At 39.7% G+C, this 20535-nt stretch overlaps 2 protein-coding genes across 3 annotated transcripts; one reads left to right on the forward strand and one right to left on the reverse strand.

Annotated features, from left to right (window-relative positions):
• Positions 1 to 749: 749 nt before the first annotated feature.
• slc37a3 (solute carrier family 37 member 3) lies at positions 750 to 8097 on the forward strand. Its single transcript, XM_079551306.1, has 14 exons — positions 750 to 857; positions 1539 to 1697; positions 3788 to 3902; positions 3997 to 4089; positions 4187 to 4270; positions 4366 to 4511; positions 4634 to 4730; positions 4809 to 4893; positions 5243 to 5451; positions 5531 to 5672; positions 5765 to 5866; positions 5943 to 6142; positions 7207 to 7272; positions 7458 to 8097. Exons 2-14 carry the CDS (start codon positions 1621 to 1623, stop codon positions 7548 to 7550), a joined length of 1509 nt encoding a protein of 502 aa, XP_079407432.1. The 5' UTR covers positions 750 to 857; positions 1539 to 1620; the 3' UTR covers positions 7551 to 8097.
• A 2535-nt stretch (positions 8098 to 10632) lies between these two features.
• On the reverse strand, positions 10633 to 15596 carry cdkn1d (cyclin-dependent kinase inhibitor 1D). Of its 2 annotated transcripts, none has more exons than XM_079552057.1 (4): positions 15393 to 15596; positions 12876 to 13336; positions 11695 to 12769; positions 10633 to 11660 (listed from the first exon to the last, which is right to left on the reverse strand). In XM_079552057.1, exons 2-3 carry the CDS (start codon positions 13324 to 13326, stop codon positions 12711 to 12713), a joined length of 510 nt encoding a protein of 169 aa, XP_079408183.1. In that variant the 5' UTR covers positions 13327 to 13336; positions 15393 to 15596; the 3' UTR covers positions 10633 to 11660; positions 11695 to 12710. The 2 variants fall into 2 exon arrangements, with proteins under 2 accessions (XP_079408183.1, XP_079408184.1); XM_079552058.1 differs by lacking the exon at positions 15393 to 15596 and adding an exon at positions 14983 to 15011.
• Between the last annotated feature and the right edge of the window lie 4939 nt (positions 15597 to 20535).

A 20535-nucleotide genomic window follows, 5' to 3' on the forward strand; every position in this document is an offset into this window, starting at 1 on the left:
TTCTCTCTATCCCTCCTCCTTCTCTCTGTCCATCTCTCTCCCTCACCCTCTCTCTCTTTCTCTCTCTCTCTCCCCCTTTCTCTCTCTTACTCTTTCTCCCTCTCTCCCTCTCCCCTTCTCTCTCCCTGCCCCTCTCTCTCTTTCTCTCACCCTCCCTCCACTTCTCTCTCTCTCTCCCCCTTCTTTCACTCTCTTTCTCTCTCACTCTCTCTCTCTTTGGTACTGAAACTTTCTTGCACAATGAATGATAGCTTATGAATTAGCTCCGCACTGTGGACAGAGTTCATTAGAGATGGCCCTGTCTAATTTCTACACTTCTCAGCCCACAGTAAAATAGAGTTTTTTGATATGTGGGACAATAGGCTACTAATTTCACAAATTTCCAAATATTTCTTTTCCATAATAACTTGAGAATAGTTTTAACTGACAAACCTTTTTGACAAAGTGAAATAGATAATGGCCAACTAAAACAAACAAGGAAGACCGCAGTCACCATTGTTTCCTCGATGTAGACTTTTTTGCTCCTCATTTCAGATTTTTTGCGTCGCCATATAACAACATAATCAACGAAAACACGCTATTCTTTCTTTCTTTTCTTTTTTTTCTTCCTTCTTTTTTTAAGTTCCGTGGTGGGTAACAGCGATAAAAGCTTGCACAAAACCCCCTTTTTTTATGTGCTTTGTATTTCTACCAGCATTTAATCTTTTAGACGTGTGGCGAAAACCTGTCGTCTCACTCCTGTCCTGCGGGGGCAGCACTGACGCTATGAATTGTTGTTGCTGACGTGGTTGAAAGAAGAGTAACACAGTAAACACAAATGTTGAAAGCAACACGAACAACGATCATCGGACCGAAAGGTGAGGGATTTATTGCGTCAATCTAGTTCATTTGCAGCTTTACGGTGAAACTATGTAAGGCTTTGATGCCTCCGTGAAATGTCCAGAGAATATGTCAGAAATCTAGTGCCAGCTGCCTTTGCGTGTCTTCTTGATGATGAGGCAGTGATGCGCAAAGGAAGAATCACAGACCTCGAAACGACATTATTTAACATAAAACTAGCATGGCTTTCCTAGATTCCTTCTTGTCTAACAGTAGCTGATCATATCTCACTAAAATCATGATATTGCATTTTACATCCCCCACCAATTGTGTGGTAACAACCCAGAAATGCTAAGATGATAGATGCAAATGGTTTGGATTAGGCTTTGGCGGAAAGTGAAAATGGTGTTGATGAGATTACGAAGTCTTAAACACTTCAGTATGTCATTCTCACACAGACACACATTATGTAACATCTGTGCTCGTTGAGCCGCAGAGTGGGGTGCTGTAGTGCACAGTACAGTAGTGCCATTGAAAGATCCCTGGCCTGTACCTGCAGCAAACACTACCCCCTTTATATGAGTTTATACTCCAGCTGCTGAAAAAAAAACTGTATTTTTGCTTTAGTCGTATATTGTTTAAGAATGAAGAAAAGATGAAGAAAAAAAGTGTTGAACTCACAAAAACTAATCATGCTCCCCTCCTTTTTTTCTATGTAGACATGTCTCCTGTGGCCTAGAGGACCAGGCCAGTCCTCCCTCTGTCCCATTTCCACCAAAAGCCTCCCGCCTTGCTCCTGTGATGCCTCCCTCATGCTGTGGCTCCCAGTCACAGTACACACACCACCACCTGGTCACTTTCGCTCTCACATTTTTTAGGTAATTCTTTATTTATTATCTCTTTTTTTTTCCCCCTTGCTTTTTTTCATCATGGTTTTGCCCCCCGTTAGTGTGCTCAGAATACCCTCTTTGTTTTTGCGCTTGCCGTTTTGGTCAAAGGTCCAAGGGTAACTCGGGTCATGTCAGGCTATTTGAAGATATGACAGCCAGGTGCAGGTTTTAGCGAGAGTTTTATTTTAGTTTCAAAATCAGAAAAGTAACTTCAACCTTAATTCTGCAGTCCAGGTTATCGCATCTACTACCAGTCGTGTGAGAGGTTTGAGAACCACAAATGCTACCTCATAAAGAAAAAAGATAGTTTTGGTACTACTGTTATCGAAAAAAATAAAAGCGTCAAAAGCAGGTACTGACAAATAATAGATCTATAGCAGGGGTCTCCAACCTTTTTTACCTGGCGAGCCACTTTTACACAACCAGAACGTCGGAGAGCTACTCGTGCTTCAACAACACTTGTCTAAAATGTGACTAAGGTGGACTACACCCTAGAGAATTGGTTGCCAAGATAGAATTTCAAAGAAAATGACTTGAGTTTAGTGCTTATACTTTACAATATTGACCCAACTGTTCACAGATTGCGTTCCGCATGTTCAGAACAAGCACAAAATGCATCTAAAAGTTGAGTTGTCATACGTATTGAGATGTAGAAAGTCTTTGGCGTGCTACCTCGAAAGGCCTGGCGAGCTACTAAAATAAATGATAAATAAATTAACATTAGTGTTATTTTTCTGGTTCTAGAGGACAAATATTTTAGTATAGGTATCGATCCGGTATGGGTATCGTAAACTAAGTACCGGTATCAAAAAATTGTACTCGTACCCAGCCTTACTCATAAATTATTTGACTCTCCAAGTACCACCAGGCCTCAATGAAGATCAAATTCAGATTGATTAAACTGGGTCTAACATACATCTAAATTTAAACCAAAAATGCTTTTAAACTCATTACAAAATCATTGAAATGATCTCTAATTAATAAATTCTGAAACTGCAGATGACCCTGTGTACCACCTGAAGGACCTCCAGTTGGCATGGACCACAGATATTCAGGATGTCAGAAAGTCGACTGAGACGTGTTTAATAAATACATATATTAAACACGTCTCAGTTGACTTTCTTTAGATAGATAATTCAGAAAGTGGTGAAGAGTATTATAATATTAATGTTACTTAACGGCATATATAATTCTAAGCATGTGATAGTTAAAGGGACTATACAGAGTTTAAAAATGTTCAAACTAAGTATTTTCATCCCCCTACATCCAGCCATGTCCTAATGTGTAGAATGAGCTCAGACCTCTTCACCACAACTGCCTCTAAAATCCTGCACTGTCACTAAAAAAGTTGTTAATTCGGGTCCAAAGTACTGTTATGCATAAGTTCAGGTTTGCTTTTTTTTATCCATTGGGGGCCACTATTGTTGTATTCAGCTTGTACATCTAAAATCGTGTGTAATTACCAGTTTTAGCGAAATCCCAAATCATTTTTCTTTGCCAAGGTTGGAAATTTATCAGTTACCAGTTGCTTGGAGTTATCCATTAAACAGATCACCAATAATAAAAAACAAAACAAAAAAACACTTAGTTTTTGCTCATAAAAGTTAAATGCCGTGTGCTGTTTCGATTTCAAGTCCTGTATTTGGGAGTCATTTGTTTCTGTGTGCATGGCATTCTCAAAGAAGATTGTTAATATTTAATTCAGTGGTTGTGGAAAGACTCCAGTGTGGTCATGACATTACTATCAGTATAGCAGCTGTTGGCCAGAGTCTGTCAATCAGTAGTGAATGGTTTGTACATAGACTAGACTTGTTTTCCCTTTTCTGGTTGCGATCTATAACTGTATAATAATATAACATCTTTTTACATACTCTACATTACATCGTTTTTAGAACATAGGTCCACTTGTAGTAGGCGCATTGAGTTGCATTGTGTACAAAATGCGTGATATAAATAAAGTTTCCTTGCCTAGTGTTGCATTATTCTATCACAGTACTTGTCTCACATGTAAAATTACATCTAGATTGAAAATGTGTCCTCTGAGTCGTTGTTGACGTTGGCGGTTTGTGTTCCTCCAGCTATGTGCTACTACATTCATCCAGGAAGACATTCAGCAACGTAAAAGTTAGCATTTCAGCGCAGTGGACACCAACGCTCCAAAATGGCAGTTCTTCTGCTTTCTCTCCTTCAGAGGTATAATAACACAGCTTATTCAGATCAATAGTAGCAGTGCTTGGTGAATTAAATCAATTCGAATGTTGTTTTTTAATGTTTTTTATTGTTTTAGACCTGGGAGGATAATCACCTGTTCGCAGATGAAAAGCAGGCCACATTGTTTCTTGGGGCACTGGACTCCATCTTCCTCTTTTCATACGCTGTGGTGAGTACCATTTTGTCTTTGCAATCTAGCAATTCCAATTGAAACTTCCTCGCAGCATTCCCTGAATATGGTTTTGTTGTTGCCTTTGACCATGCAGGGTCTGTACCTCAGTGGAGTGATTGGGGACAGGGTGAATCTCCGTTATGTGCTGTGCGTTGGGCTGTGTGGGTCGGCCGTAGTGGTGAGTACAATGACCTTTGGACCTCAGTAATCACCATGCCATTGATGTTTTGATAAGAGTGAAAGTAGAACGTGCTTAATTGTCTGGTGTTTCAGGAATTTTTGTTTGGCACTGTGACCGAATGGCTGAAGATCTATAATGTGTACCTCTACTGTGGGCTGTGGGTGCTCAATGGCCTGCTGCAGTCAGCGGTGTGGCCCTGTGTTGTGGCCGTGATGGGAAACTGGTTTGGGAAGTCTGGGTATGTTGTATGGGTTATGTGAAATAATTAAAATAGGGTTTCTAAAAGTAAGATTAGCCTCTAGTCCTCAGTTCTGTCACTTATGATTTGAATGTCCTGTGCATTTGTCATTGTTTGTCTAGACGTGGTTTCATCTTCGGTCTCTGGAGTGCGTGCGCTTCTGTTGGAAACATCCTGGGTGCATTTCTGGCTTCCAGCGTGCTCAAGTATGGATACGAGGCAAGTTAATAAAATCGTAACGCATCATTTGTGCGTCCTATGCGTTCAGTCCTATAATCTGTTTTCCTGTTTCTCCAGTATGCATTTTTGGTGACTTCCGTGGTGCAGTTCGCTGGTGGCATTGTGGTCTTTTTTGGCCTTCTCACATCACCAAAAGAAGTTGGTATGTACTTTAATAAGAAAATGCCCCCAAGCCTTTGGGTGTTTCTGTTTCACCGTGCTACTGTAGTCACATAGACACTTGTAAATGTATGTATGTGCATGTATCTTCACAAGCTAACAGCGTATTTTACTGCCATGCCAAAACAATTTGCTTATGTTATCAATTTAAATAAACTTTGATATCTCTTATATTGCTTGAACTTACCACACTTGGTGCTAAACTCTATACCTTCTCTATCTTTGCTTACTTAGCAAGAAACTCAACTTTTTATTATTGGTCCCCACCTATTAACTATTTCCACTACTGTTAGACACCAACACTGACTGTCCCCATTGAAAATGTCTTTCAGGTTTGAGTTTGGAAACTGAGACAGGCCTGGGCCCAGTGGAGACAGACTCGGACAGCCATAGACCTCTGATGAGCGATGAGGAGGACGAGGTGGAGGTGGAGGTCTACGCCCAGCGCGACCACACAATCCAACAGCAAGAAGAGCTGCCCCCACAGACCCCACAGGCCATAGGTTTCTGTCAGGCTTTCTGTCTCCCAGGAGTGCTACCTGTAAGCTGACCCTCACTTTCTTCTCTTTAAATAATCACCTATTCATGATTTTAATATATGTATTGTGTATCTTTTGCAGTATTCTTTGGCCTATGCATGTTTAAAGCTAGTCAACTACTCCTTTTTCTTTTGGCTTCCATTCTACTTGAGTAGCAACTTTGGCTGGAAAGAAGCCGAGGCTGACCGCCTTTCTGTATGGTATGATGTTGGAGGAATTATTGGTGAGATGGAAACCTTACTTTAGTCTACTATTATTATCAAGATACTTTGGAATATGAAAGTATTTTTTGTTTTTTGTCATCATCTTTACAAGGTGGGACTGTACAGGGTCTAATATCTGACTTCATGGGGAAAAGATCTCCAGTTTTGGCGTTGAGTCTGCTGTTTGCTATGGGAGCTCTAGTAGGATATAGCCGTAAGTAAATTTGGGACTTGAGACACATTTCTTTGTCTTCAGTTGGATTTGTTTCACTTTTTTTCTACTGTTCCAGATTCCCCCAACGACAAGGTCATTAATGCGGTTTTATTGGCGACCACTGGCTTTTTCACTGGTGGTCCATCGAACATGATCAGTTCTGCCATATCTGCCGACCTGGGCAGACAGGACGCGCTCCGGGGCTGTCAGGAGGCACTGGCCACAGTCACTGGTATCGTCGATGGGACAGGAAGCATTGGAGCTGCCGTGGGACAGGTAAAGGAAGTATGATGTATTGGGCCCAATCTTGTGCTTCCTAGCTTCTAGACTTAGCGCATTTTAAGTGGGAAGTACTTGGTGTGGAGAAACTATTTTTCCTCCAACCAGACTCCACGGCCGGGAAGGGGAGAGGGGTTGTGGGGGAGTGAGGGATGAACATGTGCATGTGTTTTTTCGCGTTTACAGCCAAGCAAGGGCCAATCCGCACCACTGCGGGACGGGCTATTGGCTACCTCTTTCTCTCAAGACAGGAACATGGTTAAGCTCACGATGGGGTTCATAAAGTTTTTAGCTTGACCTGCGAGAGCCTCTAATGCTTAAGGAAGGACACTAGGTAGAGCGATGTAAACGAGGAAGTGAATGCTCTCAGTGTTGCTTGTAAACCACACCTCAGTTAGAGTTTGCTATGGGCGTAGGTTTTTTTTAATACAAAGTTAATGTCTCCAGACTTGTCAAACATCGTCACTTAGCCATATGAATGTGACTCTTTTGTTTTAGTTGTTTTGTTTTTGTAACTGAAAATCGGTCTCTGATCTCCCGTGCTGCCCCTCCCCCTCACTGCTGCGCTCAGAGAACATGGAACAGAAGCTGCTCTCCTCTCTTCTCCCACTTAACTTGTTAATAAAATACATTATAGAGCATATACCATTTCCTGATCGTTGTTGAGTGAAACATCCGACATAAATAAACGAGTCATGCGGCTCACGTAATAAGGTTCCATACACAGACAGAAGCTCCGTTGCAACCCAAAAATATGAATATCTCCATGAATATTTGACCAATCAACGCGAAACAAAAAGTGTTGTAATGCCCATCGTCCTCTCCCAAGCCTAAAGTGCCACATCTGAGTCAAGTCTTTGTGAAAGATCCCACAATGTGAAGATCTCCACATGAAGTTGGTGGGGACAACTTGGCCATTCTGAAATATTGGGACATATCCCCATGGTCCCCACGCTCACCTACGCCCATGGAGTTTGTGCACGGGGCACAAGATTTGGCCCATTGCGTTGTGCGCTCTATTTTATTCCAAATATATCTGAACTGTGTCTTATTCTTTTCAGTATCTGGTGTCCCTGATTGAAAGCAAGCTGGGCTGGATGTGTGTATTCTACTTCTTTGTTGTTATGGTAAGTTCATACAGCGACTCTAAAAGGATCAGTTCTTTAGACACAGCTGAACTTTGTTTCATTGTTTGATTGCTACAACTGCAGACGTTACCATGTTATAAAAGACAAATGCAAAGACAGCACTTTTTGATGTAATTTGTTCTGAAACTTGAAACTGAAAACTGAAAGATGTATTTACTTTACAGACAGGGGGCAGCATTGTCTTCATTTCTCCATTGATCTTCAGAGAGGTGAGGGCGATATGGCGGGACAGACGGGCCTCCCAACGACAGCTCTAAAAATGAAAAAGTTCTAATATGCTGTTACACGACAACTTGACTCCCTAGTAGGTGACAGTTTAGAGAAAGCCGTGTCAGGACTAATCAAAGTATATATATGTATGATTTTACACTGACATTTTGTAGAAACAATATGAAGTGCCTACTTGAAAGAATCCAGGCCCGGTGCCCTTCAAATTTTGTAAAGGTTTAAAAACCCTCAATGGATGTAAATATACAGTATAGTGGGCATACTGTGGGGCATTTTAATCAGGGCTTTTTGAAAATGACTGAAAAGCTTTTGCGGGGCTTTTGGAATGTTTACTGATTATGTGGAGTACCTGTGAGGATTTGTAAATACTGTATGTACAGTGTATTTTATGGCTTTTATTTTGAAATGTGAACATTGCACTATCAGGGGTAATGTAATGTTTTCTAGTCAGGGGTTTTACTGTAACCACTGGTGTCCAAATCACAAATTCAGATTTATAACACCAAATTACTAGATGAATGATGCTTGGAAGTCGCCTCCAATTTAGGTATTTTAATCTTAGGCTTTGGATTTTTATAAACTTTAAGTTTTTTGATTTTTTTAAATGATTGCCTGTGTGTTTTCTTTTTCAATCAGGGTCAAATCACTATTTAGTGCAATGCATGTTATTTTGAAGCAGGTATTTTTGTGGTCTTCATTCCACACATTTTATTTACATTATATTTTATTGTTTACCAAATAGTTTACATCTTATGAATCATAAGTTATCTATGCCAAGAAACGTTTGAGTACAAATACTGACAGAAGTTTTGATTGATTATTGCCTTTTCCCCCCAAATGTCTTATTGTTGGAAGTGAACTTTTTTATTTATATGAATGATTTTTTTTTTTTTTTTTTTATGATGAAAAAGTTTGTATTTTTTTTATGTTAAACCACGGGGAATGTTTTCAAATAACTGACCAATGTTGACAAACACTAGCCTTTCGGACATGGCCCTAAATTGCGTATATTTATCTGTATACAGCCTGCCTGTGTACAGCACTTTGGGCAGCGATAGTTGTTGTAAATGTGCTTTATAAATAAATTTGACCTTGACCTTGACCTTGTATAAAAGTACCAGTTTACCCTGGGTAGCAGAAGCCACTGTTTTCGTTTTATTTGTATTTGTTTGGCCTTATATCAGGACTGATTCCTTTTAGGTGACCTCACTGTCTCTTTATTTGCCAAAACAATGTAACTGAATGTACCTAAAGATTTAAGTTGAATGTGCAACAAAATCTGTGATGCATTATTTTTGTTTAAATTGTATTTATGCACAACACTGTGTTTCAAAATAAGAAATGTAAATGCAATTTACTTCTTTAATATTAAATGGAAGCACATTGTATTCTTATGTTATGAGTAAATGGTTTGCAAACATAGCACAGCACATACAGGTGAAACTCGGAAAATTAGAACATCATTAAAAGTTAATTTATTTCTGTTATTCAACTTAGATGTGAAACTAATTCATGATATAGACTCATACATGCAAAGTTACATATGTCAAGCCTTTGTTATGATTTTGATGATTATGGCTTACAGTCCATTTTCAAAATATTCTAGTTTTATGAGATTTTTAATTTGGGGTTTTTACAAGCTGAGCCATAATAATCCAATTTACAACAAACGAAGGCTTGACAAATGTCACTTTGCATGTAATGAGTCTATATTATTAGTTTCACAGTTTAAGTTGAATAACAGAAATGAATGCACTTTTTAATTATATTCTAATTTTCTGAGTTTCACCTGTACTACTCTGACACAAGGGTCATTTGTCACACTATATTTATTTATTAATATAGTAATATATGGACCCACTCATTTATGAGTGGGTCCATAAAACACAATTAACTAAACAGACACATACAGGAGCATGTTTGCTTTATACAGTTCGGGAAAAACAACAGTTACCATGGAGATCCGCCATCTTTGCAGCTGTTGGCATACATTTCCATTGACTAACACTATCTAAAAACAGTATAAACAGTGGAGAAAAAAAAGCCATGGAACATCAGCTGCTGAGGTACTGCTGGTAAACACATCTAACTCACTGTGGTGTCCAAGTGTTTTAATGTGAACAATAACTCCAGTATTTTAACTTCTGAAATCTCCATTAGTTTACAATTGCTGCAAATCCCATAATGCTTAGCGATATGACATCACATTACCGAACTCTATACAGAAAATACCAACTTGAGAAACAACAACAACAAAATACACAATACTAGTAAAATAGCACAGAAAGGACGAAACATATAACTGCTCCATCAACCACTTACCTCCCAAAGATCCAGTCAATAAAGTTTAAAGCAGCAGTTTTCATCTGGTGCAGCATCAATGAGAAACGGGTAATTGTACAGATCATCAGGGCTAATAAGTACAAATGGTAAATGGACTCAACTTATATAGTGCTTTTCTACCTTTATCAGGCCCAAAGCGCTTTACAGTCAGGAAACAGTCACCCATTCACTCTCTCATTCATACACCAACAGCTACAGACCATCCAAGCTCAGGACCTGCGGGTGGGTAGTTCTCACATGTACTTTTTGAAGAAACCATACTTTTTTTACTTCTACTCTTACATACAAAAATGTGTGTTCCTTTTTCCACTGAGTAAATTTTTAAGTGGCAAATGCTTCATTTTGATTTATGAAATAGATGTAGTTCATCTCGTGCACCTTGTTCATTAGACTTATTTTATTTTTTTCGATTGTTATGCCATTTTCTTGGAATTTTCTTCATAAATATCATGATTTCCATACGATTTTATGTTTTGTTTCACACTGTTCATGGCGTCATTAAAAGTAAATCAGACTTTTCCGCTCAGTTACTCAGTGCTCACTGTACTCAAGTAACATTTTGTCCAAGCACTTATTTACTTGTACTTGAGTAAAATTATTTCCAAGTAATGTTACTCTTATTTGAGTACATATTTTTGGCTGCTCTACCCACCTCAAACTGTTTTTACTTCTGAAATTAAAGCCATTGAAGTTATATTACTGCAGCAAAGAAATGTACCAAGCCATTGTATGATTACAAGTTGAATTTACTCCTTTAACACACAATGTGATACCAGTGATATAAGGCAACAGTGCACAAACATCCCAGCATTCATTTATATTTCTCATGCCTATGGCTATGCAAATATTACAATAACGGAACATAATTCAGATACAACATAATGGGCATACTGCAATGATACATAAATTACAATTATACAAAGATATACATTCATGCATATACAACATAAACATTTTGTATAGCTGCAACTTGTGAATGAGATTAACTTGGTTTTGTCCATTCATTTTGAGGAAGAGGAATAAGGAAGGCAACAAAACCAGGAAACAAAAACAAAAAGTTTGGAAGTGTCAAAACATATGCCCATATTTGTAAGTGAAAATTTGTTTTGTCTTTTTTAGGATTAGCATATAAAAATAGGTCTCTTTTCCACAATGCTTATAAAAAAGGTTTAAACATTATAGTATTTATACAGGAGTTTACATATACACAAACAATCAAATAAGTTAAGATAAAATTTGTAGATGTGAAAAGACAAACACATGTCAAAGATACATAGATATAGATTCATATTGTTTTATGCGCGCTATCTCATACACTTGTTTTGAAATAGCTCACACAGAATTGAGTTAATGTGTTGCCAACTGCTTGCAGGCCCAGTGTTGGTAGTGGCTGAGGCAGTTGTGTGGAGAAACACAGGCATAGGCAGACAAGAGTGAGTCTCAATCGGTCATTGAAATCCCAAGTCTGATCTGCTGAGGTTTTATGCTGGTTCTTCCCCATCGAAAAATAGAAAGAAAAGACTTCAAGACCCAAACAAGGATTTCCTCCTTTGTTCTTTCTGCCTAACGTAGGGAATTGTATTTAAGATCAAAACATCCACTACTCGTCTCTGCTTCACTAGGTTACAAACAACCTGAGTATTCACTTTTTTTTTTCTTTTTTCTTTTTTTATTAAAGTATCACATAATGAGGTAGAATTAATATGGCTTTTGATCCAAATATTACCACAAAATCTGCAGTAAGGAGGAACTGTCACCACTCCATCACCAGTGAAAGGTCTCACATCACTAATGAACTTGCAAACTGATTTAGCTGCACGGGACCCAGACCCAGTGTCTCAGAGGGTGAGTTTCAATAGTTTAAATGTACGCGATTCCTCTTTGGTTCAACTGCCTCAGCTGCCACAACTTCAAAACTTTAACACAGACACACAAGTAATCATTGCACTGCCTTCATGCACTACAGTGTATATGAAGACAATGAGTAAAGATGCTACATGTTAGAGCATAAAGCTCATACAACTAACAATATAGTGTACTGGACTGTTCCCAAACGTCTCCAAAACCCCAGAAGAGGATAAGTGTGAAATACAAAAATAAGAAAAGCAGATGTTGTTACATTATTTTGGCTGAACAATATTTTGAATTGGCAACGGTGGAGAGTCTAAGCCTTGATTGTCTTACAGTCAAAGACCTTTTAGGGGCAAGTACAGGTTTCCACAAAACCTCATCTATACAGTTCTACACATTGCACTTTTTAATAATAGATAAGAGACATAATATTATTTAGTTTTAAGTCACTTTAGTAATGACTGCATTACCTCAACACTTAACCTCCACCGCTGACCCCTGACCTGGAGCTAATCACAGTCATGCAGGACTGACAGGACTCTGACAGGACTGTAACAGGACTGTGACAGGGCTCTGGCAGGACTCTGAAGCCTCTGAGACTCTGTGACTTTGGGGTAGCTAAGAATAGTAACTTATCTACTCATGACCTCTTACGACTTTAGCAAGAGGAGAAAAGGTCAAGGATGTAGGTCACAGACCCAGACAAATAACTATCCAGGACTCGCTCAAACACAGCGCCTGGGTTGGTATTTAAGAGTGCAATCAAAAATATTCACAGTATAGTCAAAGAAGAAAGCAGTTCGAAGAAATACACACAATATTTATACTATGCACAAAACCGTAGAGTCTGATATTGATTGAATGGTAGCTTCCTTGTGCTGAAAACAAATGTGTTGAAAGTGTTTTTATGCCCATGATTTCTGAGCTTGAGGACAGTCAGTTTATGAGTGGAAGGGATGATGGCCTCTAAGTGCCATGACTTCCCCTTTGTGCTTCTACTGCCGAGACGACGACGCTTTATACAGAAGTCTCCTCTTTTTCACTCGGAAGAAATCTGCAAATGAAAACAAGGCCAAATTAGTTTTCAGTCACTAAACATATACTTGTGCAAGTTTGTTTGATATACTGTGTACTATATAAGATGTTTATGCTGGTCTCACCTGTGATGGAAGCCTGTCTGCGCTTGCCCAATGGGAGCTTATAGCACTCCCTGGTGGTCACTTCCAAGTACTCCTCCTCAGATGCGGATGAGCTGCTGGACACTGTAGAACACTCCCCGGAGGATGAGTAGCGTCGTTTGGACCCTGTTCCCATGCGTGCTGGTCGGACCGTGCACCTGCTGTAAAAAGCTGGCACCTCCTGGCCGCTCAGCACCTCCCACTCTACGTTGGAGCCTGGGCCGGGCGTGTCCCTTTGGAAGTCAAAATTCCATCGCTTGTTGGCCAACTCCACACCCATGTGGAGTAACCTCTGGAAGTCCTGCTCCAACTGCTGGTGGTCCACCGGCCCAAACAGGTTCCTCCTCACTGGACCCGCCTTCAGCCGCAGGGCCTCAATGCCACCGGGACGGGACGGCTCCAAGTCGGACGCTGATGCTGATGGAGAGGCCATGGCCAAGTCTCTAAAACACAAAACACTTCAGTGAGAAAGAGTTGTATTCTAAATGAGGCGTGAAGCGAGTTTAACACCCTCATGCAAGTTAAGACTTACCCACCCCATGTACAGGAGTGCGTTATATGATTAAACGCATGTGGGCTCTGAACCTGCTGAGTAACTACTGCTGGAGCAGGCATCGGAACAGCGCCAAATAAATCAGAACATGAAGTGATTTTCACTGACAGATGGGCCCTTCTACACCTGCCAGGTACCTACACAGTCAAAGATGTAAACCTGTGTAGACTTTACGAGGAATGTGCTCCTGCCACAGTTCATTAGAGCCCCGCTGCCGAGTCCTGGCTCTCAGCTTCACACGTCTAATTAACTTTACCCTCACATGTCAGAATACAGGTGCAAATGACCTCATTATCAGCGTGAAAAGATTAACCCCAATATCATCAAGACCTGATTACAAAATGAGTTTTACTGTACGTCTCTTTTCCCTGAATAAGTAGGTAAAGGTACGCCACCCAAAATGTTAGGCTTATGTTATACACAGAGGAATATCACAAACAACAATGTATTTCACACTATATCAGGAATCAAATATGACCAGTCAAGCCACACACAAAAAACATGGAATAATGTGGAACAAATAAATATTTAAGAGCAGCTACTTCAAAATAATAATGCTCAAGCAGAAGTAAAAAAAAAAGGAAAAAAAAAAAGTACTGTATGATAAAACAACTCTACAAAGTACATTTACTGTACTCCAAAAAAGTTACTCATGTACTTGAGTTAATGTGCCTGAGTTCTACCCGCCTTTGCAATTATTTGACATTTAGACATTGACATAGAGTGGGGTAGAGTAACTAAAATATTTACTTTGAAATAATCTGACTCAAGTACAAGTAAAAAGTCGTGACCCTAATAAATAGGCCAACTCAAGTAAAAGTAAAAAAGTACTTGGGGGGAAATTTTACTCACAGTGGCGCAAGTACTCAGTGAAAGATACGTCATTACAATATTGCATAAGTAGAAGTAAAAAGTACTGAATGATAAAACTACTCGCTACACAGTGTCATCAAAAAGTTACTAAAGTACTTGTAGTTGCGTAAATGTAACGGACCACATTCACGGCCACTCAAATATGACCAAGCGAGGCCCAATTGGTCTAAAAAATAAAATTACAAATGTATTAAGTCTAATTTAACTTAAACATAATTGCTTTTCAGATTAAAGAACTGTTTTTTTTCGAGAGAAAGTTGTTTGCGTCGAAAACGAAGTGGGCGCGGTTTTGCGGATCAGGTTCCCAGTGGCTGCCCAACAAACGCACAACAAAACACCATCAAACCCCTCCCTCCGTTAACGCTACAACAACAACAACAACAACAAAATACACCTTCAATCAAAACAGTTATGTCAATATAACTCACTCAAAAATAAAACCTCTCAGTCCATGTCTGACGCCTGGCGCACATAGGGGAAAGTGTTGGTGACGCAGTTGCGCGCGGCAGATGTGGGTCAATGATATGCGGCATCTTGTCAGACCCAGTAAGGCAACTTGATCCAACGTAATTATATTCACAACCTATTAAGGCCGAATGACAACGCCCCGACGTGGCATTAGCAAAATAAAACAAACAAAAAATACAATGAAGATGACCTTACCATTGGCAGCTAAACTCCAAGGTCTGAATTATACCACAAACTGAGCTGAGGCCAAATGCAGCGCAACAAAACGTGTTCCTGTCAGTGGACTATCCGCACAAATGAACACGCTCACGTTGAAAACTCTAGGAGACTCTGCCCACAGGAGGATTGCACTCGTCTCTTATAGCGACAACTTGTTTGTGATGGACTTAGCCGGGGGGACGTCCTACGGGACTCCACGGCTGTCACGTGGGACCCATCAAAACTTAAGCCACAAGGTAAAACAAGGCTGTCATTAAAATAGGCTCATTGAAATAAAGAATTAAAAAAAAATCGTAGACTTTTGTTCACAAAACTTTTCTACAAAGCAATCAAATCATATACAATTATAAATCTCTTAGTTCCATAAGTAAAACATTCACTCTTACCCAATTGAATGTAACAAGTCGTGCGTTTTGCCTGCGCTTCTGCTCCTGATGCTCCTGATGCTCCTGATGCTCCTGACGCGCCTGACCTGTTGCTCGCACTGTACTCTCTGTTTCGCGCTCTGCTCGTTGAACTGTATTATGCACTGCTCCGCTCCTCCTTCTGGGCTTCCAGAAGTAGGTCAAATAACTTTGTAATGGCGGCCATTTCCCTCTCGCTCAAATGTGACACACATTCTCGTGTTGGCTTTGCATCACGTTCTGTTTTGGCTCCTCGCCCACCTCCTCCAGTCACGTTGAACTGCAACGTGACAGTCAGCCACTCCTGTACATTTAGCACAGCCCCCTTTGGACCAAAGACTGTAGGTGGAAAAAGTTACATACGGATTGCTCTTTTAGGTCATACAAGAATTGTGTTATATCAGTTCAGCCGAAAAGGTTAGGTTATAAAGCTCTTGTTAGAATGAACTGGTTTGTAATTGTAACATTTTGATACTACAAAATTAGTTCATGTTAGTTTAATACTGTACATAATCCAGTTGAACAAAGTGACATAAAATCATAATGAATCGCTTTCATTAGCCTAATAGTTTGTGGGTAATTAACTGCAGGGGCACCTGTAAACAGTTCTTATACTTTTACTATCTGCATCTGCTAAAATAGTGACATACTGACCCTATACTCCACAGGTACACGACTATAACACACACAGACAACGTCCAAAGTGCATTTCTTTCACTCACATGGTGAGTTTGAGAGGCCTCAAAGCTATGCCTCCTCAGCTCTACATCTGACTGTGTACTAGTTTTACAGATGCTTTTGCCTGCACCGTGCCATCGGTTCATGCTCTTCTATGAAGAGGCCAAGTGATGTAACTGCCCTATAATGGATAATGTTTGTGACCAAACTCTTTTGCTCTGCCCGATCCGTCAGACCTTGGAAGCTACGCAGGAAGGGCTGGTCGGTACTTGGATGGGAGACCGTTTGGTAACACCAGGAAGCCTGGGTGAATGGAGTGAGTGAGTGAGCGAGCGAGTGAGTGAGTGAAAAGTGCTATATAAAACCTATGCATTATTATTATTTATTATTAAAAGGCAAAAGTGACCAAAAAGCAGATCGTTGTTTGTGTCACTGACAGACTCCTCACACTTGGGTATAATTTTATGAATACGTTAAATATAACAGACAACACAGTATAACTACAAAATATTTTTATATATTTCTAGCTAAACGCTTTGTTCCAAAAGAATGACATAGTTAGTTTAGGGTTAGATTCCACTTTGTCATGTGTGTCTACATTGGACTCACTGTTGTCTAAATAACACATGTGTCTAATCACACAATACGTACTTTGCTGCAGCAGAGTATGTAGCGTTATCAGCCGGTGACAGCGGCTCAGAGCAGACTGATATCACTTTAAATTGAATAAATTGTTGTTCATTTTGGACTCTTTTAGAAGGAACACCGTATGTATCTCAGATGTCCAAATCCAAAAGAAGGATTCATTTTATTTAATTAAGTTAGCAACTTCTATTACATTGAATTGGCACAGGGATTCCCAAAGTGGGGGTCAGGCCCAAGACAAATTTTGAGTTATTTAGTGTGTTTTTGGATTGAAAACAGAACATTTGTGTGAAATTATAGAGAAAGAAAGGATTCTAATGAACAATAGTAAATTATATGTTTAAAATGTTTATAAGCTCTAATAACTTCTTACAGTGGGGATCCCAAATGTTTTGTCTGTTAATTAAAGTGGTCATTGACCGAAAAAGTTTGGCAATTGATGAATTAGCACGACATCCCAGTTCCCTAACGCCCTCTAATCTGTTGCCAAGGGGGTCTTCCCCAAACACTTGCTACTTGTTTGTCATGTGTCTGCCCTGGACTTACTTAGACGCCTAATTGTCCCATGTTGAATTCCTAATCCCTCATGTGTTGTGTATGTTTTGGCGTTCCCCTTGTCCTAATCCCGATGATTCGAACGCAGTATATGCTAGGGTTTGTTGTTGATACAGTCACTAAGCCCATTGTCTCCCAAGCCACGGTCACTGCCCTTTGATTACGTTAGCAGCAATAGAAGACAACAGTCACTCAGTTCATTGTGGCTCTAAGGGAAAGATGATGACAAGATTGACCAAAAAAGAGATTAGGAAAAAATGGTGCCATTGAAATGATTACAGCCGGGCACTTGTTGAAGATATGGGGGCTTAATGCAGCTTCATTCATGTAGAGGAATGTCTATGGTCAAACAAGAAATAAAGAGTTTTGTTTTTTCACCAAAAGCATGCACTTTACCTTTTATAAATAAAGATCTTCTTCTTCTTCTTCTTCTTTTCCCAAAATGTTGGATTTCCCATAATACAACCTTACCCCCATAGTTCTATCTTATGGCTTTAGCTTTTAATCCAAGAAAATAAATAAACAAATGTGATCTTTGGAATTTGGTAACAGATAATTGCACATCTGAAAAGAGCATAAGGGTCAATGAATCCCTATATTTTACTGTAAAAAGAATATCCTCACTTCGTCTTGCACTTTCACAATGGGACAACATTTATGTATTGTTTTGTTTGTTAATGTGGTCGTTACAGCTCATGGACACATGGATACATGCATGTAAACACGCCACGCCGGATTGTAACATGAAACCTGAAAGTTTATGAATAGACAAGGTGGATTTTGCAAGTTTCAGAAGTTTGTAAGTTTCAGTAATATTGTGAGCATTGATGCGCTCAATCATAGAGAACTGGAGGAAGCTATAAGTGAACTGATATCAGGGGAGTTTCCTCATTTTGTACTTGGGTTATTTAATGAAACACATTTATTCAAGCTGTGTGAGTGTGTTTACGTATGTGGCACAAGGGCGGACAAATGATGTAACAACAAGCAGACAAGGGGGGTATTTACATCTCTCCTCGCCTGAACGTTTGAAAAACAAATAGGCCAGTTCATTTTCCTTGCAACATGGTGTCACCTCTAATTTAAGCGTATACTGACCGCAAAGATGTGTATACGCACACACTTGTAGATAGTAATCTATAGAAACTGTTGTTTGCCCAAAGAGAAGGACCTCTGCAGCTTACATCACCTCTCTTTTGATTTTTAAGTCTGACGAGGCTTTACAGAATTCAGTATTTGGAAGGCATCGATGTTTCAGGATTTTGTCAAATAAGACCAGTTGTTTGACTGATCATAGCGGTGTTTTAGATTTGTGTATGTTTAGGCGACATACACAGGTACTATACTTTGCAATGAACAAACCTCTGTGCCACAAAGTGCTAAATTCAAGAGTCATTCAAGAGTATTCTGCTATAGTATCATCACTATTTACAAAATCACAACAATTCAGCAGTGATGCATAGTCTCACTGCTTGTGTCCTCCTCCTTCCCTTTCCACTAACACAGGCACTGATAAGATGCAAAGTTGTGAGGGGAGAAACTCATTTGCTCCTTTTTCCTTTGTACATTGTATTTCCTTAATGTGTAGGAAAAATGCTGAATGCTCTTTTCTTTTTTTTTTGTATGGTTGTATCTATTCCTTGCATCTGAGTTCATTTGTTTACATGACGCTCAATGTGAAGGGGGAAGGGTGTGAGAAGTACATAAGACCACCATTGAACCCCTCCAAAACCTGAGTGACACATAAACAGGGTCTGTGTGTCAGTGGGAGGGGCGTCCATGGGAGCCCTGGCTCAGCTGTGGAGGCCCACAAGTGGGGGCCCGGGGCAGGGAGGCGGGGGCCCGGGGTGGAGCTCTTTGGGTCTTTGGTTTCAGGTGGATGTGTGGGTACTGGGAGAAGTGGGGTGCAGCTGGATATTGTCAGGGGGTCCAGCAGGGAGCTTTCATGTCAGGGTGACCGCATGGGACCAAATGTAGACCCTTATTCTGTGTTTGCTTTGGTGGTGGTGGGAGGGGGCGCTTCAGGGGCCCCTCGAGGGTTGTCTTGTTGGGTAACTTTGTTTGTCACTTGTTGGGTGATTCAAGAGCAGTTGGTTTGGTTACTTCATGATAATTTTCACCTTCCAACCGTCCCGTGGATCTATAAACCTGTGATAGTTGCAGTAATGGTGTTCAAAAACAATTATCGGCAACAGTACTTTCACTTCTACTTGAGTATTATTATTTTTAACTTATGTTTTCATCAACACAGACCATTTTCATCCGCTTCATTCCAAGTACAGCAACGCCATATCTGTTGAAATATTGTTTTCGCAGAGTTTGTGGGCGTGGGAAGCAGAGGGAGGGGGGACCAGGGGGTCTCGTGGGTGTAAACCGATCCTTTGTTTTTACCCTCAGCACAAGTGTCTGAGAGTGGCTTATTTTGGTCAAAGACTGGGTCAGTGTTAAAACTAAAGGCATCAATGGTAATTTGGGCAAAAGAAAAAAAAAGTCTATTCTAAAATACAGGACAAGCATGTCTCTTTAATTTGCTTTCAATGTCAAGTTGAATCAAATGCACGGGTATTCATTAAAAGTTTAAGCATCTTTAAAAGGATCATTTAGATACTGTATTGATATTTGTAACAAGAAGAAAAAAGACGTTTTCACAACCAATTTCAGTGCCCACAGAATGCCCTGTGTGCTAGTACAGGGCTCATGCTGCTGAGAATCATTTTAAAGAAAGCCTAAAACCATAGATGCAATCAAAATATATGTTTTAGTGGAGTGTTAAGTGAAGCTGTATGGACTTTTTAAATGACAGACACGCACAGAGAAAGAGGGTGACATTTCATGACATCATCTGGTGGAACAACACTGTTTTCACGTAGGCAGAGTTTTAATGAAATATGTCTGGATCAGTGGAGGAAGTGGAAGAAGTACTCAATATTCTTACTTAAGTACAAGTGGAGATACAGGATCAAAAATGTAAATAGTCATAGTATAGTAAAGTAAAAGTGTCTGATAGAAATTTGACCAAAGTAAAAGTATAAATGTATGCATTGTAAAATGTACTTTATAAGTAAAAAGTAAAAGTATTTAAGAGTTTAATGTGAAGGATTTTTTTCTGGAACTCTGAATGGAACTGAGTTGACTCTAACATGTACTATTACTGTTATTTATCTTTTTGTTTTTGTCTTATTTGTTATTTTTAATGTTTTGTATCTACTTACGTGGTGATATGTTGTTGTTTTTGTTTTGTCTTCAT

This window comes from Gobius niger (assembly GCF_951799975.1).
Source record: "Gobius niger genome assembly, chromosome: 2".
Taxonomy (NCBI): domain Eukaryota; kingdom Metazoa; phylum Chordata; class Actinopteri; order Gobiiformes; family Gobiidae; genus Gobius; species Gobius niger.